The sequence below is a fragment of a genome, unplaced genomic scaffold (genome assembly GCF_019419815.1).
Source record: "Pyrus x bretschneideri cultivar Hongxiangsu unplaced genomic scaffold, Pyrus_bretschneideri_v1 Contig57, whole genome shotgun sequence".
Lineage (NCBI taxonomy): Eukaryota > Viridiplantae > Streptophyta > Magnoliopsida > Rosales > Rosaceae > Pyrus > Pyrus x bretschneideri.
In genome coordinates this window covers 2,612,236-2,630,077 of record NW_025999795.1, presented here as the reverse complement: position 1 = coordinate 2,630,077, position 17,842 = coordinate 2,612,236, and the positions used below count along the sequence as shown (strand labels likewise).

Below are 17,842 nucleotides of genomic sequence, written 5' to 3'. Positions count from 1 at the left end.
AGGCCAAAAGAAGGGCAGCTCGATCGCCTTAGCAGTGTTGGGAGTTGTACTTCTCAGTGTCGAATAACATGTCGCTAGTTTTCTTCCAGCTGGCCATGTGTGATCTTTATGTATTCTTTAGTTGCAACGTAGGATTAGGATTTATCCTACTCTGTTATTTTTTGCTAGATTGGAGAGCTGCAGTTATTTTAGGAACCTTAGGGCTTTGACTTGATTCTTCTAAGGTTGGTTGTACTTATCTATCTGTGTGACTATTCGAATATTGTGATACGGGCGAACATTAGATGATGCTTATATATTTCACTACTTATTCAGATTCTAGAGATCCGAAAACATATCAATGTTCGTTTATTCCTTGTGTCGACAATACATATGGGCTCGAATGAAGTCATTTATTTGTAACAAGATGCATACAGGCAAGCAAGGCCATCAAATCTTGATAAGAACCTTGACGCAATCAGGGTGCCTTAAAAGCTCGAGTGCTTGGTTTATGTCTAGCAGAGGAACTTCATGAGTCAAAAGTTTGTCGAGCTGCATATCCTGTGGGGAAAATCAATTTTAAAAACAAATGAAAACGGAAATTGTCAATCACAATTCTCATATCTATCGAGGACTTTGGGTTAGGAGCTAGTACTTCACCTTGTTCATCCATTTGTCGATTATAACGGGAAGGTCGGTCTTCGGTTTGAGCCCTCCAAATATGGAGCCTTTCAAGGTTCGTCCACACAATAGGGGAAGGGAATTAATTTGAACGCTTGTTGCAGTCGAGGTTCCAATCACTATTGCCGTTCCTGTTCCCTGATACAAGCACAACCATGCATGCAATCAAGCAACAGATAAAAAAGATGAAATTAAATGAACAGATTTCGTACTCCTCGTATGGAAAAACAAAATGAAAAAAAGAAAAGAAAAAAAGAGTAGAGTATATACCAATTTTGTGGCTTCAAGCGCTTCATTGATGAAGGGGGCAAAGCCAGTGCACTCGAAGCAATAATCAACACCCATTCCGGCTGTTGAGTGTTTGATCAGCTCAGAAACCGATTTACGATCATCGTCGTCGTCGGGGTTTATAAAATCAGTCATTCCGAATGCTTCTCCTTTTCCTCTTTTCCTCTCATTTTTGTCGATGCCAATGATCCTAGCCGCACCTTGCGCTCTAGCCCCCTCAACGGCCTGTCGCCAGGCCATTTAATTAATTAGTTTTTGTTTACAGCTGATTACTCGGATGAATACAATAGTTAGTCATTTAATTACTAGTAAATGTCATTACATAGTACTGGTACTTACCCCTAATCCAACAGCACCAAGACCAACGACGGCGACGGTTGATCCCTTTTCAAGCTTTGCTTCCTTCCAAGGAGCCCCAAATCCAGTAGAAAATCCGCACGAGAGGAAGCTTGCGTGGGGGAGACTAGGACTCGTCGTACTAATACCAGGAAGCTTGAGGAGGTAGTTAACATTAACCACCATGTACTCGGACAATGTGGAGCAAGAAAAGAGGTGGTAGAGCTTTTGTCCGGCAACGGACATTCTCGAAGTGCCATCCGGCATTAGACCGCTGAAGGATAAAGGATTTTTCAGGCACATGTTTGTCTTTCCCGACACGCAATTCTCGCATTCTTCGCACTCTGAGACAAACGTTGGAATCACCACGTCTCCTCCGTTTATGTTTCTTACATCCTCCCCGATGCTCTCCACCACACTGCATGTGCGCGCAAATATGCATGCAGCAAAATTAGTTGGCATGTACAGGGTTAAGATCCACGCTTTTGACACACATTGTGATATCTATTTTGTAGGGCTGATTTTATGATGTATTGCAACTCTCCGAACAGTCTAAATTTTAGTACATTATTTATGGACTATCATTGCAAAAAATTAGACAAATCCAAAATTATTAAGGCATTTCATTTGTTGTCAAGAAGATTGACTAATACGGTTCTACAAATAAATATAGCTTGGGATTTGAGAATTTTTTTATAGACATGAACTTTGAGGTAAGACATAAAAAATAAACAGTTAGATCATTAAAGTATATTACGAAGTGAGCCCCACAAAAATGTGTGTCAAAATATGTGTAAAAAAGTGTGTCTCTCTCTATATATATATATATATATATATATATATATATAAATGAATAATGAACAATACTACGTATGTACGTACCCAACGCCTTCGTGACCAAGAACTCGAGGGAAGAGAGGCTGAAAAAAAAAGCACACCCGCAGGCCCTCTTAATTAATTGTCAAAATATTTTCACAAGACCATCCTAAATTAAGAAAGAAAATAAACCCTAACTACAAGATCAAATTAATTAAGTAAACGATATAATGATTATTACTGTTATAAATTAAGGGATGAATATTGAGTTGAGGTAGTAATAGTAATTACAATTGGGTGTCCTTTGGAGATCAAGATATCAGTGTGACAGAAACTGGCATAGAGCATCTTCACCCGAACTTCAGACCTCTTTGGAGGCTCTACCTCTATCTCTTCCACCTTCCATGCTTCTCCTACTCCCCAGCATACCACCGCTGCATGCATGCGCCACCACATCACATTTAATTAATTATTATATGTATTAATGAACTTAATTATATATATTTGTATGCATATTATATATGCAATACCTACTGTGTGCAGGCCGTAATTCATTCATTAGGCAATAGACATACCTTTGCATGTTATGACTTGTGATGTGCGGCTCCTCTCTGATATTGATGACATTGTATTTCTGATCGAATATAAGGATCAAACAGGAATCGACATCTGCATGTATATATAGGATTCTGAGTTTAATTTAATTAGTCCCGGTCATGAAAAGCGTCGGAATAAAATATTAATACTCCATATGGAGGCTGATAAGCGATCCCTCCCATACACCCAGTTGCGATATGAACGCTCTCTGTCTGTCCGTCATCCATGGGACCAGTGTTGAAATATTAATGTAAAGTTGTATTAATTGTTAATGCAACTAGAACTGGGAATTGTGGCGTGTGAGAGAAGTCCTACAAAGGAAAACTATCGTGTAAAACCCTTGAGAGAGGGAGAACACTGTCTCTCTCCAATGTGAAAATACAAACGGATGGCTAAGAGCTCCCTTTACTAAATTGTTAAAATATTTCTTCTTCTCTTCCTTGTCAAAATTCAAACAACCAGGACTAATTAATATGCAGTAACTATGATAAGTACGTAATTGAACTACTGTTAATCCCTTTTAATAACAACGACTAATGGAAACTTGGAAACCAAATTATTAATTCATCTGGATCGGCGGCTTTCGACCGATCGAATTGAATTGGATAGACTTCTACACTTTTAATTGTTTCTCTGACTTTGACTGACTGACATCATGCATGCATAACATTTACGTATGTTCTTAGTACAATAATGTTTAAGTTGTATGTATGGTCCAACGGACCATGCAAAGCAATTATGCGACCACATTCAAGTTGGAGAAGGTCAGAGATTTTTTTAATGCGTTCGATAAATATGCACATGTACCTTAGAATATTTAAAAAATAAATTTTTTTACTTGTATAATAACATATAACGTATTATCTCATATTTAAAAAATGAAGATAAACACATCTCTTACATGAAGAATTCCTTTAACAAAGCAGCATGGGAAATACCATGAACAAAGCAGCATGGGGAATTCCTTTAACAAAGCAGTATGGGGAATCCCATTAACAAAGCAGCATGGGGAAGAAAATATAAAAAGACTCCTTAGACAAGGAGAAGATAAGCACAGCTCTTACATAGAGTAGGAACATAAATGTTTCTATAAGTAAAAACTAGCTATCTAGCCAAAACGCTACCAAAAAATCTACCTCAACAGGGGCTATTTTCACCCCAGCTTGGAAATAGACCCTACAACCAAGAAGGGGGACAAGGGATTCCATCCCTAGACAAAACACCAACAAGAAAGGGGTGGGGCACATAGTCCCATCTCGAAGAGCACACCCCTCCGTATCACTAACGATGCAGCCGTATGAGCCTGCTTTGTTTGCAGATCTAGGAGTAGGAGTCCAATTCCAACGAAGAGAAGACAACAAGCAAGCATGTCTCCTTTTTTCTTCTGCAATTCTAATGAAAAGAAAAGAACAAACAAGCATGTCTCCATAACATTTTTGCATCATTTTCCTAAGCCACCCTTGATTGGTCATGCTAATATTGCCTTCTCTTTATGTTCCACGACCCCCACCCCCTACCCCCTACAACCATTGGCAAAGCTACAACATGCCTAAGAGTACTTCCACCGTGTGCTCCAGCCCGAAGGACAGGCTTAGGAACAGGGCTTGAATGCCCGAGTGATGAAGCCCAGCGTGTGCTGGCGAGCGAGCCCGAGCAGGCCCAAGGGAGAGGCCCGGCGATTCGTGCCGTCCCGAGCGCCTGAAGGGAGTATGACATGGGTTGACGTTAGCCACAATATAAAATTAATAAAAATTAAAAATACTAATAAAAAAAAAAAAAAAACCCAGGCTTCGAACTTAACGGCTCTTGTCGGAGTTTGTTGCTAAGGCTGATGATACACCCACAGACAAATGGCAGAGACTAAACCCAAGGGTTTCAACTCGAAACACATAAAAAACCAGAGAATAACTCAAGCAATTGAAGTAGGGCAATAACCTCATCTGGGTTTGAGCATTGGAAGCTTGAAGCTCTCGGCTTCAATGGTGGATCACCCAAATGGTGCTCTGATGATGCATGCAAGGATATATTCGAGTTCCTTTCATCCAGGGGATTGAGATTTCAGAGTTTGTTAGTTTGATTTGCTTCAATTTCGAAGAAGATGAAGGATGAGAGCTCTCGGAGCTGGAGAAAGAGAATGAGAGAGATTAAAGAGATAGAGGTTTCATAAATGAGAGAGAAGGGGCGTTGGTAGAGAGACACAGAAAGAGAGAGAGAGAGAGAGAGTGTGTAAGGGAAATGATAGAGAGTATGTGAGGGAATCGGTCAAATGAAAGGGACAAAGAGAGTGTTTTGGAAAAAAAAATGAAAAGGAAAAGGAATAGGAAAAAGGGAATAGGAGAAAAATTAAAAATTATTTTGTATTATTTTATAAATAAATAAATACTAATATTTTATTGCCTATTGCCAGGGTTATTGAAGTGCAACGGTAGAGATGCAAAAGACGATTGCTGTTCATTAAGGGCAGTTACTGTTCACTGGGTGGATAACATAGTGTATTGCCTAGGGAGGCCTTTTCCACGGTGGAACTGCTCTAATGTGGCCAGTTCCGCCCAGTTGAAAAAAACTGTAAGAGTTGCTTCCAATAGAAACTCTAAATTTTTATTAAATTAGCAACAATATTAAAAAAACTATTTTAGCTACTGTTGACTCTGAAAATCACAACGCCCACGTGGCGTGCAGTTCGAACAACTGCTAAGCTAACTTTGTTCTTCTTGTGAATACAGTCGTGCCATTGGCGAAACTAGGAATTTTCGTGGAGAGGGGCTAAATTTAAAAGCATAATAGGTTCCAAAAATGTAGGTAATCAAATTCTTTTAGATAATAGACAATATTAATGTTGTTAATAATTTATCAATACAAACAACTTGCAATTGTTATCGGTGATGCTTCATATCCTGAAAACATCGCATAATAGGTTCATTATCAATAAAAGCATCTCAATATAAAAATCAAACTATCACATAATTATTATATATCTATTGCAATGTAAACATCTCTCTCAACGGTTCCTGCATTTTGGCGATTTTCAACGATTTCTGTATTTTGGCCACGTGGCCACCTTCCATTGGTCCCCTCCCAAAGACAGAATCCAACATACGCTAGCTAGCTTCTTTTTTTGGGTGAACACGCTAGCTCGCTTTTGCTGACCAACGTATGGCGGAAACGACATTACACACATCATAGATCCAAATTCCCAAGTCAAACAAACGTACATGTATACATAAATGGTGCTTTCTTTCTTTTGCTGCCAAGCTTTATGGTGGTTTTGCTAAACATTAATATTTCAATGTAAAAGAAAAAAAAGATTAGGCTATATTGGATTAATAGTTCTTACGGTGATAAGTAATCAGAAGATAATCTTTATGGTGAAATGTTTGGATTTAAATCCTCGTAGTGAAAAATTTAGACTTGAATCTTCATGATGAAGTCTAATTCAAGCCCAGAATTAACATTTCCATCAAGTATGTTAACTCATTCAAACTTCATAACCAAAGGGAAAAAAATCTCATTCATCCCAAGCTATGAATTCTTTGCTCCATTGATTCCATTCAAAGCTCCCTTGTCCATTTGAACAACTATTTTTTTTTTTTTTTTTTTTTGCAGCATTAGATAATTGAAGTAACATTTAAAATCTTAGTTATGGTTTCTTACGTGGAACTTTAATTGAATTGTTTGTTAATTTTGTAGGAATTTGGATTTAAACGTAAAACCCAACACCTGGAGTTTATAGAAGAGATGACAAAACCAAGATCATAGCTGAATTTTTTTTAAACAATTTCGCAATCTGATTGAAAACGGAGAATCGAGATTGATCGACGGACGTTGGGTAGTAGTGAGATTGGTTTGAATGTTGGTGAGGAGTGATTCGAAATCAAAACCAGTTTTGAAACACCATTTTTCTGCAACTGAAAACAGAGAGCTGAATCTGAAGAATCGAGTCAAAGAGCCCTGTTATCCGAGGGAGTTGAAGCATTTCTGCTTCAGCAACCGAATCTGATTGGACCCAGAAGCTGATTTCACACGCCCGACTGGAAAAATCGGAGAGAGAAGATCTCTCATCCATTAAACGATCTCTTGTTCAGAAAATTGAAAAAAATTAAAAGTACTCAAACTTCTGATGTTCAGTGCCTTCACGCCTCTAGTCGTCGGAGCCGAAGTGGCTGTCAGCCAGTCAGCATTCAACAACAATTTGATGCGGTAAGATTCTCTCCTTTTATTCTCGTTCCATTCCCTTCCCTCCTTTCATATGTTTTTTTTTATCTTATTATCTTTATAAAAAAATTAATATAAAATGTTGACGTAATTTAACCGTAATCGGTTAAGTAGGCGGGTAGGAAAGGAAAGAAAATTTATGAGATGAGAGAATTCTCCTCCCTATTTGACAGGGCTTTTAGGGTTCATGGACCACTTGGGGTTACCTGGAGAAAAGATGGGTGAAGATGTTAACAGAAAGTTGATAGATATGTTAATTTTTAGTTTAAACCTAACGGACTTCACGAGAGTTTAAATCCGCGTTTTTTCACCACGAAAATTATGTTCCGATTAACTTATTACCAAGGAGTCAAAAACCCATTACTTTAGTCTAAAGAAGGGTTTTCAATTGCACTGTTCAAATGAACAGTGTTTTGGATCGAATTTCATTTTATTTACGAAAGTACCGTTGAGTCTCTCTGCCACTGCTTTTGCGGCTGGGTTTTGGGCTGTGTTTGCTGGGCTTACCTCAATTGTTGATGAGGCCGGCCCTTTGGTTGTTCAAATGATGGGAATGCCCATCTAGGGTTAAAGATCGAACGGCCGGGGTGAAAAATTTGGAGGATACTTTTGTCATCTTAATTGTTGGGACTGATTGGAATTGATGGTGAGGGGATTGCAGGGCAGACAGGAGGGCGATGGTAAGTTTTGTCTCTAAGAGTATCGAACAGATTGGATGGGTTAGACAGAATTTCATTTCCTTTCTTTCTGAGCCACGGTAGGAGTCAGTGAGACCATGCCGTTAGAGAGAGAGAGAGTGAGAGAGGACTGATAGATACTGCCAAAAAGCATAGGTTGCAGAGACAGAGAGAGGGAGATGGGCGTGGGATGGCAATGAGGGAAGGGTTGATTTTTTTCTCCTCAAATCAAGGGTTGGTGTCGGGATTGAGGGGATGGGTCGAAACGGGGTTAAGACTGTGAGGGAGAGGGGGATGTCAGAGACAGAGGAGAGGGAGCTGGACGTGGGAATTGCAGAGAGAGAAAGAGAACCCAGAAGATATTTGTTTTGTTGAGAGCTGACAAGAAAAGGGGAGAAACAACGACAAAGTGACAGAATCTGAGAATCTGAAGTAAAAAATAATTAGTAGGGTTTTAGCTTCTGGCACTTTCTTCCCTGCTTCTTAAACCCATTTTTCTCTGCACCCCTTCAAGCTCTGGAAGTGTTCGCACAGATTTGAAGCTCAAAAGCGTCAGATTTTATGGAACACCCGGTGGGCCCGGATTTGGTATTGTTCTTACCTCTGTTTCTTCAATCTTTTGTTTTATATGAATTTGGTTTTTCACTAAATTAATAAAGATCAAATCTTTATGGTTCTTTGTTGTTTATCTCAACCTTGCTTCGCCCGCAGCCGCTTGAGATGACGTGGTCCTGATCGTCGGTCACTTCCGCGGCAGTTCCGAACAACGGAAGCTCCGACGATTCTGTCTGTGGCAAAGAGAATTCAGGAAGAGTGGAAGATCCTGGAGAAGAATTTGCCAGGCGAGTTCTTTTTTTATTTTATTTTGAATTTCCTTTTAAATAACTGTTTTGAATTAATGGTAGTGAAGTTTTCCCCTGCTTAGCCTATTAATTTTTATCAAATATTTTGCACCGACCATTTCATGATGCTGACTGCTGTAATTAATTTGGTTTTGTACTGAAATTTGGAGTTGAGAATATATGGAATATAGTTGTTGGATTGGTGTTTCAGTGTTTGTACTATAGAAACTTAGGTTTGTTTACCCCCCTTTTCATTGACATCCACCGTTACAATATTTGGTAGAGCTTATGAGACAAGAATGGATCGTGTGAGAGCTGTAATTGTTGGGGCGAGGCTACTCCTTACCATGATGGTCTCTTCTTCTTTGATGTTTGCTTCCCCAGTGACTATCCCAATGTGCCACTGGTATGTGATAATTTTGAACGCCTAGAATTGATTTATATCTGTTTACATCTTTGGCCTAACTGGGAACTCTGTTACGCGGAATATCTACTACCACTCTGGTGGCCTTCGATTAAATCCAAATTTGTACAATTGTGGAAAAGTATGCCTTATTCTTGGTTCTGGACAAACCAAATTGAATGTGTATTTGGTGGTTTTCTGCATTTTTTGCATCTTCATTTTCCTACTTTTGTGGTCATTGCTTTCATTTTACCGGAACTACCCTGCTTCTTTCTCATGGTCCTTAAGCATGTGCATGTTTGTATTTTTTCTGATGGATTATACTGTTGGGAGCTTAGTTACTTTTATTTTGGGTAAATTACATTTTACCCATTTATGTTTGGAGTCGATTTCAATTTCTTACAACATCTTTAAAACATATCAGTTTCATACATTTACTTATCATTTTATTTCAATTTTGTACATCCGTTAGAAAATCCGTTAAGTAAACCGTAACGTGACAAATATGAGATCCACATTTGTGCTGACTTGGCTGCCAAATTTGTGCCATGTGGTAAAAAAATAATTTTTTATGCATTTAAAAATATTATAATAATTTACCCTATTTATTTATTAAAAATAAAAAACTAAACATCTTCCCCGACTGTGCGTTGTGGAGTGAAGCGTGTGAGGGTTTGGAGGTCATGACTGCGAATTGCAGCCGTTGTTGTTTGGGTCGTCGCTTGAACGGCCAGCTTCAGGAGATCAAGTTTGTGGAGGTAATTTTCTGATTGGGATTGGAGCGTAGCTCAGAGATTGGAGGAGGGGGGGGGGGGTTGGGGTGGGATGGGGATTAGGGATGAAAGAGTGTGGCTGTGAGGATGAAGGAGATGGAGGTGGTTGCTCTGGTGGGAGGGGAGGATTGACATGGTGGTTGTATGAGATGGGTGGTGGTGATGGAGAAAGAAGGAATTTGGCAGCCATGTCAGCTCTTAATGAAAAATGTAACGGATGTACTATATTGAAATAAAATAATACATGAGGTATGAAAGTGAAATTTTTTGAAGATATTGTATGAGGTTGCAATAGACCTCAAACCTAAGATGGTAAAGTGTAATTTACCCTTTTATTTTCTATATATGTTTGTTGGGTTTGTTGTTTTTGGAAAATTATTGCAACTCTGTAATATGTATATAGTGTTAAATAAATATATGATTAATGGGTTGAATTTCGTTTTCGAAAGGACTATTACATGTTTTGTGTCAATTTGGCTGTCATGGTAAGATTACTTCATGGAACAGTGTAATTGTTGTGGCATGTGAATGTTGAATTTTTTCTTAATTTAATTTCGGAAAGAAATGTGTTTAACTATAGTACTATATGATGAAGTTAGCATCCTTATAGATTGGGAACTCAATTAGTGCACCATTAGTTGTGCAAATGTCTGAATATTGGTGCTTAAGATGCAAGAGTTAATGACATTAGCACAGTACTATACCTTCTTGACATGTCGTGAGCTGAAATGCTAGAAAGGAAAATATTGTCCCTCTTCCTCTGGCCTCCTGAAGTGTTTCCATTCTAGTATTCACTATAAGGAATGACAGTTGCCTATTTTTATTTATTGGCCGAGTGAACTTCATTGTGTAATAGATGTCTTGAAAATAGATTTATTTTCTTTCTTGATATACCTCTCATTTGTTTGACCCGCTTGCAAGATTTTTTTTCTTTTTTCAGCTATGATTCTTGATACGTGGGTTTGAGAATTTGAGTGCTTGATTTATGGAACCAACAAATTACACATGACTTGGATTAATTATAAGAAATTTTAACGAAAAACTTTCGGTACTGTTCATTTTAACAAAAAACCATATTTTTACACTAAAAAGTCAATCATAGTACCATTCAATTTATCCTTTATTTTGTCCTTATCGTTAAAACTCAAAGTTTTCAAACCATTTTCATTAGTTTTTCTTTAATTATAACTAACATTTGCTTACACACTTGTGTGTATGAATATTTTTTATTTTTATTCCTCTATCATTCACACTTTGAAGAGACTCTAAGAAAAGACTTAGAGTATTTGGATCTGACGGAAGACATGACACAAAACTGAGCGCAATGGCGTTCTAGGATTCATATAGCCGACCCAACTTAGTGGGAAAATGCTTTGTTGTTGTTCTTGTTGTTGTTTGTATCATTCATCTTTATCTTGTCTTGCATTTTAGCTATTTTTGTTGACAAACAGGGTTCTATTAATAGGTCGTTTAGATAAATATTGTTGATATATTGTTAATATTGTAAATTTTATTGATTTTTATACAACATCACCCATTTTTATTTATGATTTTTTTTTTATAGAAAAAATTACAAGAGTATACTGTTAATACTTAATTGTATATTAAGACAATACTTTTTAAACATTTTAAGTAGAGACAAAAGTTAATACATATGAAAAATAACTATGATTGCCTTTTTTTGCTCTGGAGTGTAAGTTACAAAATTACTCTGTATAGTGAAAAAGTTTTTTCCACACTTCTATCACTACAACTGTTGCTCCCTTCTCTCTTTTTCTCTCTTCAAGAAATATTGGTTCAATTTAATTATTTGTTGAGCTAATTTCTATTTGTACTAATCTAACAGTGGGATTAGAGTTGAAAAAAAAAATCAATCTAATTGGAAATTTTCATATCGAAATATGCAGTCCAACTTTTATCCAGTTTTTTTTCAAAAATGTTTGCATTTATAAGTTTTAGGATTCGAATAAGGCAACTGCGTATATAACAAGGTTTATTAGTATAATTGTCATTCTTTTTCAGTTTGGACTTCCAACGAGGTTTATTAGTTAATTCACATCTTGATAATTATAATAATGATTCAGTAGGGCACCATTTGAATGGAGGGCGGTTGCACCAAACTAATAAATGGTTTCTTAATAAATGAATAAACTTGTGGATCTACGACCTCTACCCAGCTTGCCATCCGATTTTCATCTCCAATTGAACAGTTCAAGTTTCCATCTAGTTTTAATTATTCTTATTCCCTTCCTTTTCCCTTTTCAAGTTAATGTGCCTTGAAAATGGATTAAATAATGTTCTTCCTGCTTTATAGTATATGATATTCAAATCAAACAAGGCGAGAAGCATTTTAGATCCATTTCGATATTGTTTTGATTTCTCTCTTTTTTCATTGATTCGACGTGTGGGTCGTGTTACAGGTACAAATTCCTAAACTTTTGTACTCTACTTTCTTCCCCATTTTTTCGGTAGCCAAACAGAGCACAAACAAAAAAACCATAAAGGAAAAGCAAAAGGCACATATGGATGAGCAATCAAGAAGCCCTTGAAGGAGTCCCAGCGAAAGGGGCAAATACCGAACTAGTCGAGTCTTTGACCTTGAAGTAATAGACGTCAACGCAGTTGAACAGATTCTGTAAAAATGGTCGAAGAGAAAAGGGCAAACACCAAACTAGCCAAGTCTTTGATCTTGAAGTAGCAGACGTCATCGTGGTTGAACTGATTATGCAAAATGGTTGAAGACAGATTGAACTGTTTCTACAAAAAAGGTCGAAGATGGGTTGAACTGATTCTACAAAAATGGTCAAAGATAGATTGAACTAATTCTACAAAAATGGTCGACGATGGGTTGAACTGATTTTGCAAAAATGGTCGATGACAGGTTGAACTAATTATGTAAAAAATGGTCGAGGACTAATTGAATCGATTCTGCAAAAATGGTCGAGGACTGGTAGAAATGATTCTGCAAAAATGGTCAAGGACGCGTTGAACTGATTATGCAAAAATAGTCGATGATTGATTGAACCGATTCTGCAAAAATAGTTGATGACGGATTGAACTGATTCTACTAATAAAGGATACAAATTGATTCTACTAATAAAGGATACAAACTGATTCTACATATAGTTTCAAAACTGATTATGCAGAAAGAGTTAAAAATGGGTTGAGCTTATGGCGTATATTAATTTTGTTGGAGGTGTGAGGGTTGGGGTGTCTTAATAGTCCTAAAGCATTAGGGGTATGCCTGCTATTTTAAAATTGTGTTTCCAAGCTTTTTGGATGGGCTTTAGTTGTTTTAATGTTTTTGCTTCTCCTTGATATGTTGAAAAATTAATTGATAATCTTGAAATATAGTGAAAGTTTTTGTCTTCATATACGGAGCTCTTTTTTTTTTAATAACAATCATATTACTATTATTATTATTATTATTTGTTTTGGGCTTGGGCCAACCCATTGGGGCAACACAAGGCACTCACAACATGTCGCGTCATCATTATGCCACGTATACAAAATAAAATAATTGCGGTTGCCCCTCTCTCCTCCTCTCCTCTCCTCTCCTCTCCTCTCTCCTGTCTTTCTTTCTTTCCCCGAGTCCAGACGAGGCCACACAGACACAGAGAGGTAAGCTCCCCCGCCGATCCAGAATTGGGATTGGGATTGGGCGTTTCAATTTAGCACTTACATTTGATACTTTCACATTGTTTTAATTCATCTCTAGATACTCGAATTGTTTTAGTTCCAACATGTTGTAATCAATGACTCTGAAATTGTGAGTAAATCTGTCTGATAGATCGATCTGGCGGCTTCTTTCTCCATCTCTAGGTACTCGAATTGTTGAAATTCTGAAATTGATTTTGGGTACTTAGAGCAATGGACCATGCTGAGCTCACGACTGAACAGGTTCGTTGTCCTTCAATCACTTGTTACCATACTTTCCACGAGAATTGGAAATTGGGAATTACAAGTCGAAATCTCGTCATTGAATTGTGTGTAATGTATTGTATTGTATTGTGTCACTGTCTGTCTGTTTGTTTTGTTGACGGAGCTGTTTGATTTCCCATTTTTCCCTTGTCAAGGTTTTGAATAGGGACATCCCATGGGAGACTTACATGACCACTAAGCTCATCACTGGAACCTGCCTTCAGCTCTTGAGGCGCTATGATAAAAGATCCGAGAGCTACAGATCACAGCTTCTCGATGATGTAATTCCTCCTCTTGCTCCTTCCATCTCTATTTCATTTTTGCTTATTTTGATTTGTATGTTCATCCCACACCATGTTGCTCAATGCTGCCTGGCTTCATTCGATCCTTTGCGTTTCCTTAATCTTAGTGGAGATTTCTTCTGGATTGGCTGAAAATATTGATTTATCTTTTTCTTCTGGTTTGTATCTCACCATGATGTTGACAAGCTGTTCAAATGTGGCAGGATGGCCCTGCTTATGTTCAAGTGTTCGTTGGCATTTTACGTGATATTTTCAAGGAAGAAACGGTGGAATATGTCCTTGCTTTAATTAATGAAATGCTTACAGGTAACAAACTGGAACATCTTTTGGATTTCTGATTGCGCGCCCATTCGCAAAGCCAAGAGAAAAAAAGAAAAAGTAACCATTTTTTCCTTTTCTTTTTGTCCCAGCTAACCCAAAAAGAGCAAGATTGTTCCATGATAGTAGTCTTGTTGATAAAGATATCTATGAGCCTTTCTTGAGGTCAGCACATATTTACCAATTATGAGTAATAGCTTTATCTATGTACAAAGGAAAAAAAAGCATTGCGTTTCTTTTCAGATTGCTCTGGAAGGGTAATTGGTTCATACAAGAGAAGAGCTGTAAGATACTTGCTTTAATAGTGAGGTACTCAAACATGACACACATCTAAAGTGAAATGCAAATATTCAAAGAATCAACTAAGTGCAGTTTATTTTCATTAATGTTTCCCTTTTAATATAGTGCCAGGCCAAAACCCCAAGATGGCTCTGCTGCAAATGGAGAAGCCTCAAATTCAAAGAGGAAAATAACTACTATTGATGATGTGTTGAAAGGATTGGTGGAATGGCTTTGTGCACAGGTATGCTTTCAGCTTTGGGTTACACATTCTACTAAATGCAACTGGGTCACTCTTTTGTTTTCGGTACCTAGGAAATAGAGCACTTAAATCCCACATTTCCTCAAATTCAATCAGTTACTCTGTTGATATCGCAGCTATTACTTAGTGGTTATCAGTTTGGATGATATTGGTTGTCTAAGCATGCTTCTTATGGTATATGTAATTTGCAGTTGAAGAAGCCTGCCCATCCCAGTCAGTGGTATCCCAACTGCCATCAATTGCCTTGCAACCTTACTAAAGGAACCTATAGTTAGATCTTCCTTTGTTCAATTAGATGGGGTGAAGTTGCTTGTTCCCTTAATTTCTCCAGCTTCCACCCAACAATCTATTCAGGTAACTCTAATTGTACTGTGGATAGCTTCCGTATTAGTTCTTGAGTTTGTGATATTTTTATTGACAATATATTTTGTTTCAAACAGCTTCTTTATGAAACATGTCTATGCATCTGGCTCTTATCTTATTATGAACCTGCAATTGAGTACTTGGCTACTTCTAGAACTCTTCCACAACTCATAGAAGTTGTCAAGAGTTCCACAAAGGAGAAGGTGAGGATCTTGACTCCGGGATGCTATATTGTTTCCTTCGAGATTAATTTGTGTATGCTTGTCCATGTTATACTTGTCCTTGTAACAGAGGAGTACGTGTAAATTCATCTTTTATTTGTAATATGGGTTTGATTATTCGTGGTAGGTTGTCAGAGTTGTTGTTTTGACCCTGAGGAACTTGCTCTCAAAGGGGACATTTGGCGCTCAAATGGTGGACCTTGGACTGCCACAAATCGTTCAGAATTTGAAAGCACAAGCATGGAGTGATGAGGTAAGAAACCAAGACACTGTATGCTTCTTTTGATAGTTTGTATTTTATGTGGTCGGACCGGAAGGAAGGCATTTAGGCTAACTTGGTATAACAAGGTAAATGAAGGGAACCAACTAGCTCGTGGAGCTATTGTTGTTCTTGTACATGCGTTCTTTCAAACTATAAATCATTGGTGTAGTTTCCTTAATGAAATGAAGTTTGTTGTAGGATCTCCTGGAGGGATTAAATCAACTGGAAGAGGTTCTGAAGGATAACATCAAGAAATTAAGTTCTTTTGACAAGTATAAGCAAGAAGTCCTCCTTGGCCATCTTGACTGGTCACCCATGCACAAGGATCCAATATTCTGGCGAGAGAATATTACCAACTTTGAAGAGAATGACTTTCAGGTATTAATTTGTTTTTTGCCCAAGATTTCTCTCCTAATTTGCTTTTTTTTTCTTTTTTTTTTGTATGTGGAAGAAATTAGATTATATGCTTAGTTGTTGGTGTTGTATACTTAATTTCATGGTCTATTGTGCTTAGTTAATACAGTGGGGCTGAACTAATCCCTGAAATTATTTGTGTCCCATAAGATGTGTCGCCCATTTTGTGTTGTTATTAATGGCAATAGGGTATCTGTCATGAGTCATAGGTTTATAGGTAAAAATTGGTAGTAGCCACTCAAGGTGGTTCTTGTGTTTTGTTTGTTTGTGTTTTCCTGGATAGCTCTGTTTTTCCAAGACAGTGTTGGCTTCCATTCCATGGAAAAGTGGTAGTAAATTGGGTCCATTTACTTGGTTTTGAAGGCAGTATTAAATTATATAGTGAAAGTAATTGCAGATGTCAATGCTGTTGACTCTTGAGTAATCTTTTGAAGAAGCTTGTGGCTTCCGTAGTACTAATAATGCATGACCTTGTCTTGCAGATTCTAAGAGTCCTGATTACTATCTTGGACACATCCGGTGATCCTAGGGCATTGGCCGTAGCCTGCTTTGATATCTCACAGTTTGTCCAGCAGCATCCGGCTGGAAGAAGCATAGTGACGGACCTCAAAGCCAAGGAACGCGTGATGAAACTGATGAATCATGAGAGTGCCGAGGTCACCAAAAATGCGCTGCTATGTATCCAAAGGCTTTTCCTAGGTGCCAAGTATGCTAGCTTTTTGCAGGCTTAGAGATGCTTTCCTTTGAATGGCGGAGCCGAGCAATGCGGCAGCGTTTGTCTAAATGGTATTGTCCAAAAGAGATGTTTATGAAGGACGGGCAGGGGTGTCGCTGTCACAGTAGTAGTGGTTTACATATTATTGTGTTCTGAGTAATACATTTCGTAGGGCTGTTTGGTTATTTGAAAATTCATCTGTTGCTGTGTTTTTTTATTTTTCTTAGTTGGTACGTGGTACTGGGCTATAGAGAAATAAATTCCAACTGTAATCTCGCTGGGGGAATAAAATAAAGAGAGTTTTAATGAAAAGGGTTTGAGCTAAGTTTAATTTAATCAAAAACCATCTTATACTATTATTAATCAAAAAAACTTTATATTTAATCATAAGGACAAAACCAATCTATATCAAACCCATAAACATTTAACACACATGGGCTGAACTAAAAGTCCAAAACGAAATGATTTTTTTTTCCACAATTGGCCCTAACAACAATGCTATTCTGTCAGCCAATTCCGTTAGAAATAAACTTCCCTTTATTTACAAGTATGCCATTGTGTCATCCGGTTCTTTCTCTCTTTCTTTTTTCTTTGGGTAAATTACATTTTCATACCTCAGGTTTGGGGTCTATTTCAATTCCTTACAACATCTTCAAATCATTTCACTTTCATTACTATTTTATTTCAAAATAATACATCCGTTACATTTTCCATCCATGGATCCGTTAAGTGCTGACGTGGCTGCCAAATGTGTGCCACACGGCAAAAAAAAATTGAAACCCATCCCATCTCCCCGCAACCACCCCCCACATCCCTAAACCTGCAACAACAACAACAACAAGAAAGAAGGAAAAAAAAAAAAAAAAAAAAACCTAGGAAACACAGATCCCATCACCCCACCCCCAGCTGAAACCCCATTTGAATCTTCAACCAGGAAAGAACAAAAAAAAAAACAAAAACAAAAAAAAACTTACAAAACCCAGAACCCCCCATCCCCTTCAGTTTTCATCATCTTCCCCCCTTCCCATCTGTAACCCAAAAAAGAAGGGGAGCAAAAAAAATAAAATAAAACCCATCCCATCTGCAACCCAGAAAATTCATCTTGCCATCTGCAACCTAGAAAAGAAGGGGAACAAAAAAAAAAAAAAAAAAAACTCATTCCATTTGCAACCCAAAAAAGA

The 17,842-nt window shown here is 37.6% G+C and overlaps 2 protein-coding genes across 3 annotated transcripts; one reads left to right on the top strand and one right to left on the bottom strand.

The window, feature by feature from the left end:
• Positions 1-325: 325 nt before the first annotated feature.
• Positions 326-4,912, bottom strand: LOC103940527 (8-hydroxygeraniol oxidoreductase). Of its 2 annotated transcripts, XM_048571042.1 has the most exons (9): positions 4,633-4,912; positions 2,847-3,008; positions 2,676-2,769; positions 2,392-2,534; positions 2,167-2,204; positions 1,288-1,702; positions 931-1,173; positions 640-798; positions 326-540 (listed from the first exon to the last, which is right to left on the bottom strand). In XM_048571042.1, the coding sequence occupies exons 3-9, from the start codon at positions 2,725-2,727 to the stop codon at positions 430-432; spliced, it is 1,161 nt and encodes a 386-aa protein (XP_048426999.1). In that variant the 5' UTR covers positions 2,728-2,769; positions 2,847-3,008; positions 4,633-4,912; the 3' UTR covers positions 326-429. The 2 variants fall into 2 exon arrangements, with proteins under 2 accessions (XP_048426999.1, XP_009348943.1); XM_009350668.3 differs by lacking the exon at positions 2,847-3,008.
• A 2,713-nt stretch (positions 4,913-7,625) lies between these two features.
• LOC103940530 (V-type proton ATPase subunit H-like) lies at positions 7,626-16,973 on the top strand. The gene is given in 14 exon segments (XM_048570987.1): positions 7,626-8,174; positions 8,298-8,834; positions 13,427-13,504; positions 13,681-13,806; positions 14,031-14,133; positions 14,238-14,310; positions 14,389-14,454; positions 14,551-14,668; positions 14,878-14,904; positions 14,906-15,040; positions 15,127-15,252; positions 15,398-15,523; positions 15,731-15,910; positions 16,429-16,973. Coding segments are annotated over 12 exon segments (1,359 nt in total). The 5' UTR covers positions 7,626-8,174; positions 8,298-8,834; positions 13,427-13,474; the 3' UTR covers positions 16,678-16,973.
• The last annotated feature ends 869 nt before the right edge of the window (positions 16,974-17,842 follow it).